Here is a 5483-nt window from a genome sequence, read left to right as displayed (position 1 = left end):
GCAGTGGCTCTCATGGCTTTTGATCTTAACTGATTGGAAGTGTTATCAAGTACATTGTTTTGTCTTGGTATAAAAGATGGGCTACAGCAAATATTCTGCTCAATACCACAGATTTGCTTGTCAGTTGCTTGACCTTAACCAGTTGAGCATGTCCCTTGGTGGCTGACAATCTCCGAGGTAATTTCCAAGCTTATTAACAAAATCCTGGTTTATGAAGTCAGTTGAAATTTATTTCATTTAAGATATTCTATTGTTTAATAATAATAAATGCCCTTAAGCATTTAAACGGGCCATAACCAACCCAAATATTCTTTCTGCCTATTTTATGTTCAAACTGGCTAGATCCAACCTCTCACACCTACCTTCCCATGTCACTCTGAAAATAATGCATGATTAATTCAAAACAATATGGATAAGGAAGCATTACATTTTGCAGAGTAATCTGAATGCTAAAGGATTGATTTGTACATAAAACATTGTTCTATTTCAGCTTTACATCTTCATATGTAAAATCACCAACACCATTCAAAAAAGCCTATGTCGAACCAGAACATTCTGATGGGATTTTAAAATCCTTGTCTTGGTTGTGGAGAACTAACAAACTTTGTGATGCCGTTATTTGCAGCGGAGAGACAAAGATTATGGTAAATATGATTTTTTACTCTTTTACTTGTTTCAGTCATTTGACTGTGGCCATGCTGGAGCACCGCCTTTAGTCGAACAAATCGACCCCAGGACTTATTCTTTGTAAGCTTAGTACTTATTCTATCGGTCTCTTTTGCTGAACCGCTAAGTTACGGGGACGTAAACACACCAGCATCGGTTGTCAAGCGATTTTGGGGGAATAAACACAGACACACAAACACACACACATATATATATACATATACATATATATACGACGGGCCCAAGGCTATAGTAGAAGACACTTGCCCAAGGTACCATGTGGTGGGACTGAACCCGGAACCATGTGGTTAGTAAGCAAGCTACTTACCACACGGGGAATAAGAAACTATCATTGTTATATTTGAGATTTTGAATTAAGCACCATTCGAGCATGGCTGATGCCAATACCAGTGGCATGTAAAAAGCGCCATTCAAGTGTGGTTGATGCCAGTGCTGTCTGTGCGACCCCCGTGCTGGTGGCACGTAAAAAGCACCATTCGAGCATGGTCAATGCCAGTGCCGCCTGACTGGCTCCCATGCGGGTAGCACATCAAAAGCACCATTTGAGCATAGTCGATGCCAGTGCCCCTTGACTAGCACCCATTTCGGTGGCACATAAAAAGCACCCATTACTCTCTCAGAGTGGTTGGCATTAGGAAGGGCATCCAGCTGTAGAAACCTTGCCAAATCAAATTGGAGTCTGGTGCAGCCTCCTGGCTTGCCAGTCCTCAGTCAAACCATCCAACCCATGCCAGCATGAAAAGCGAACATTAAATAATGAGGATGATGAAGATGTTGATGTTTATAAATATGTTTGTTTTGTGCTTGGAATTGATTGCAAGGCTCTGAACATTTAAGATATTTATACATACATATTTTCTAAATTTGAACTGATGTGCTGTAAGAAAGAGAATTTTAGAAATCAATATTATATGCATTTATAAGGTGGTGAGCTTGTAGAATCGTTACCGCCCCAGGGAAAATGCTTAGCAGCATTTCATCCATTTCTGTGTCCTGAGTTCAAATACTGCTGAGGTCGACTTTGCCTTTCGTCCTTTCAGGGTTGGTAAAATAAGTACCAGTTGAACACTGGGGTTGATCTTGTTGACTTATCCCCTCCTCCAAAATTGCTGGCCTTGTGCCAAAATTTAAAATTATTATTACATGTGCTTATCTTGTATAAACTTCATTTTGTTGCATATACAATAGTTAATTGTATTTACTCTAAATAGTTTGTAATGTCCTGGCTGTGTGGTTAAGAAATTCACTGCAAACACAAGGTTCCAGGTTCAATCTCTGTGCGCGGCACCTTGAGCGAGTTTTTCTACTATAACCTCAAGCCAACCAAAGCCTAGTGAATGGATTTGGTAGATTGACAACGAAGGAAGCCCATCATATATGTGCATGTGTGTGTGTGATCTTGGCATTACATGCTGGTTGTAAATAAGCATCACTGTCATACAAGGGGTGTCATTTGTTTGCGATCTCTCATGCAAACCTGTCCAGCCATCATGCTGTTCATGTCCAAAGGACATGGGGAAATATTATATTATATTATATTAACTTGACAAAATTCTTAATAAAGTAAACAAAATGGCTGACTGTTTGCTTTTAAATAATATGAATATTTTCTTTTATCTTTTATAGCTTCATCGACTGATTTTATTTGCTGTGAGTCCTCATCTGCTTGAGAAAAACATAAGAGACGGTGCAGAGCTTGAAGTGAATCTTCCGTCTGGTATCAACGATGAAGCTCTTGCCACCTTTGTAGCTTTTCTTTACGATGGAGTGTTGAACTTGACTGAGTACAATTACAAAGACATTGAACGTGTTGCTAATTTGCTGAAAGTAGAGAAGGTCCAGCGATATTGTCGAGAATTTTCTTCCAGTTTAGCTGAATATAAGCTTCATCTGCAGCTTCCGTTAACCATGCCTTCTTTGATTGAAAATTACAGCCAGGAATATGCTGGCAAACGGAAAAGAGGGCGCCCTAGCAAACAGACTGTAATTCTTAATTTAGGGGACGACCATAGTCTGGCTGATAGAATAGATCCTAATCATTATCAGCATTCTACAGATCTTCCGAGTTACCATAACATTGCTCTTGCAAGTCCTGCTGCTTCAGCAATCTCTAGAATCCACACTGGGAGTGACATGCCTGTTGTGTTTCCTGATAGTCAAGAATATTGTCTTCCGTCCACGAGTCAGAATGCTCAGATTTTTACGACTCCCCAAGGACAAGTCAAAACAGAACCGTACCAGCATTCTTCAGAGTTTAATTCTTCTGTTCAGCTTAGTCAGAAAAAGCAAAGTACTGACCAGATTAGTTCTTATTTGTCACAAGATGGTAAAAGTTATGAGAACAACCTTCAAGATCAAAGCACTGAACACATGAACAACAGTAACTGCAGCACAACCACAGTCCCTAGCAACAACAGTAGCAACAGCGATGGAGACAGTGGAGAAGATAAACAGATGAACAATTCCATTCATGACAACCAATCTTCACAGAAAGACAATGAAAGAAAATCTCCAAATAAATCGTTAAGTCCCGAATTATCAAAAGCAGACTTAAGTTCAACTGAAGTCTTACAGCAAACATCCTCACCATCTCCTTTTCCTGTTACTTTGGTGCCAACATCGGGTGACGCATTCTCCCTCTATTCTCTTGCATCAAACTGAAATCATTATACAAAATTGACAAAAAGAAAACATAAATGAAATTTTTTTCTCATGAGACCAATATCAACTGAAACTTCTTTCACATTCAGAGACCAATTTTGGACATATCATCTTTTTTGCTTCCTATTCATTTATATATGTGTGTACATTTGTGGTTGTTGACATAAATGCATAACTATCTATCGACATATCTATAATATATAAATATATATATGTATGCACATATATATATTGCTTTATTCATCCATTCACTCATTCATACATTCATTCGAATCTAAAGTTTTACACCATCACTATTCCAACTTTCTGGTATCACATCCCATTATAAAGACAACTGTGGGTGCCAGTATCTTAAAACACGTTTGAATATGGTACAAGAAACCCTCAGAAACATCAAACAGAAGACTATATTATATGGTGTGATATATATATAGGTTTATAAATATATGTAAATGTTTATATATACACACACACACACACACACACACATTCAGACACATAGATATAGATATTAAGGTTTAATAAATGTGCTTGTAAATATGTAAATTATTAGTTTCTTTGTGTATGACTGTATCTCTATTTATGTGTGTGTGTGTGTAAAAGCATTTCTGAGATGAAAGCAAAAACCTGAAATTGAAAAGAAAATTTAACAAAGATGGGAGTTTGAAAAGAGAAAAGACCTTAATACCATCAGCGAAATAGCTGTACTCAGTATGCAGAAAAAAAGCAAGTAGAAATTCCATTCGGTGTATCCAGCGTAAATAGTGGAAACAGAAGGGGTGCGAAGGGATTAGAGGCAGGTGAACAGAGAAGGCTGAAAATACCTGGAAAGCTTTCCTAGTTGTTGATAGCTTTTATTACCTAGGTGACCTAATTAACAGGTAGGGATATGTTCTGAAAGTGTAGCAGCTAGAGTAAGAACAGGTTGGATAAAGTTTGGGGAGCATCAAGGGGTTTCTCTCTCCTAGTGAAAGGTAGATGGTATGATGCCTATGTGTGAAATATGAAGCTGCCTGGTAGCAAAGTGTGGGCCTCGAATGCAGAGGACTTGTGAAGATTAGAAAGAAATGGGTCAAGCATGCTTCACTGAATGTGTAATGTTGTCGTACATCAAGAGTATATAAGTGAGCTGGGAGAAAAATTTGATACAAGACGAATCAGATGTTACACCAATGAAGCGCTGGAAAAGCGAACCAGCGACCTCGCGGCGCTTGCTCTTTTGCTGCTCCGAAGATGACGATAGTTGGTTGATCCTCCCAGTAGTCATATGCTAGTCTCAAAACTTAAGCCCTGCAAGTGTAAGTTCCTGCTGTTAATAAATGGTGAATACGCAGAAACCGGATCTAATCCTCGAGCCTGTATTCGTCAGCGCGAGGGTAGAGAATAACTGTGGAAATTCTAGAGCCAGTTCATGCGACCGAAACTGCGATTACAGGTAGGCACCTAGGTGTTAGTCCCCAAAAACAGCGTCTGGTAGGTGCTAGCGCCTACTTGTCCGGAAGCCAGGAGCATCGCACCTCCTAATCCATCCGGTCGCGACGATACGCGGCTTTTTGCATTGGTCCCAGCAGACATATTAGACTGAAACCGACGCCTGTGCCCCAGCAGCTGCAGCAAATTACACATTCTCAGAGCGAAGTGGAAGTGACGAAAAATAACAACATAGCACTCTTTTGAGGTACCGCGATTACAGTTAGTACACTTCAAATCCATTAACAAGGATCGACTGGAGGCGCCCTCTAGCAGCGTATATTAAAATTGTTGTGTTTGAAAAGCTCGTCGTCGGAAGACCGAGGCGGGTGAAAAGCTTAGCGGTATTTCGTCCGTCTTTACGTTCTGAGTTCAAATCCTACCGAGATTGACTTTGCTTTTCATCCTTTCGAAGTCGATGAAATAAGTGCCAGTTGCGCACTGGGGTTGATGTGATCGACTTACCCCCGCCTCTGAAATTTCAGACCCTGTGCCAATAGTAGAAACGAATATATCTATCGTATGTAGTAGACATACAAACAGAACAAATTTAGCTATTTCTCTGTAGATTGTAAAAGTAATGAACAGCCTTAATCGACTTTCGACCCTTATTGGACTCTACATCATTTGAATAATCCCAGAAAAGCAAACAGCAAAACAAATCC

General features: G+C 39.6%; 1 protein-coding gene across 2 annotated transcripts in view; it reads left to right on the top strand.

The window, feature by feature from the left end:
* Positions 1–3888, top strand: part of LOC106875113 (uncharacterized) — a 14103-nt gene extending 10215 nt beyond the window's left edge. For both annotated transcript variants that reach the window (XM_014923112.2, XM_014923099.2), the window contains exons 8-9: positions 491–644; positions 2314–3888. In XM_014923112.2, the coding sequence (XP_014778598.1) occupies positions 491–644; positions 2314–3348 (1189 nt within the window). In that variant the 3' untranslated portion in view covers positions 3349–3888. The remainder of the gene's footprint in view (positions 1–490; positions 645–2313) is intronic.
* The last annotated feature ends 1595 nt before the right edge of the window (positions 3889–5483 follow it).

The sequence above is a fragment of the Octopus bimaculoides genome, chromosome 11 (assembly GCF_001194135.2).
Source record: "Octopus bimaculoides isolate UCB-OBI-ISO-001 chromosome 11, ASM119413v2, whole genome shotgun sequence".
Lineage (NCBI taxonomy): Eukaryota > Metazoa > Mollusca > Cephalopoda > Octopoda > Octopodidae > Octopus > Octopus bimaculoides.
Note: the sequence above shows the minus strand (reverse complement) of the source record. Positions and strands in the feature narration are given on the sequence as shown.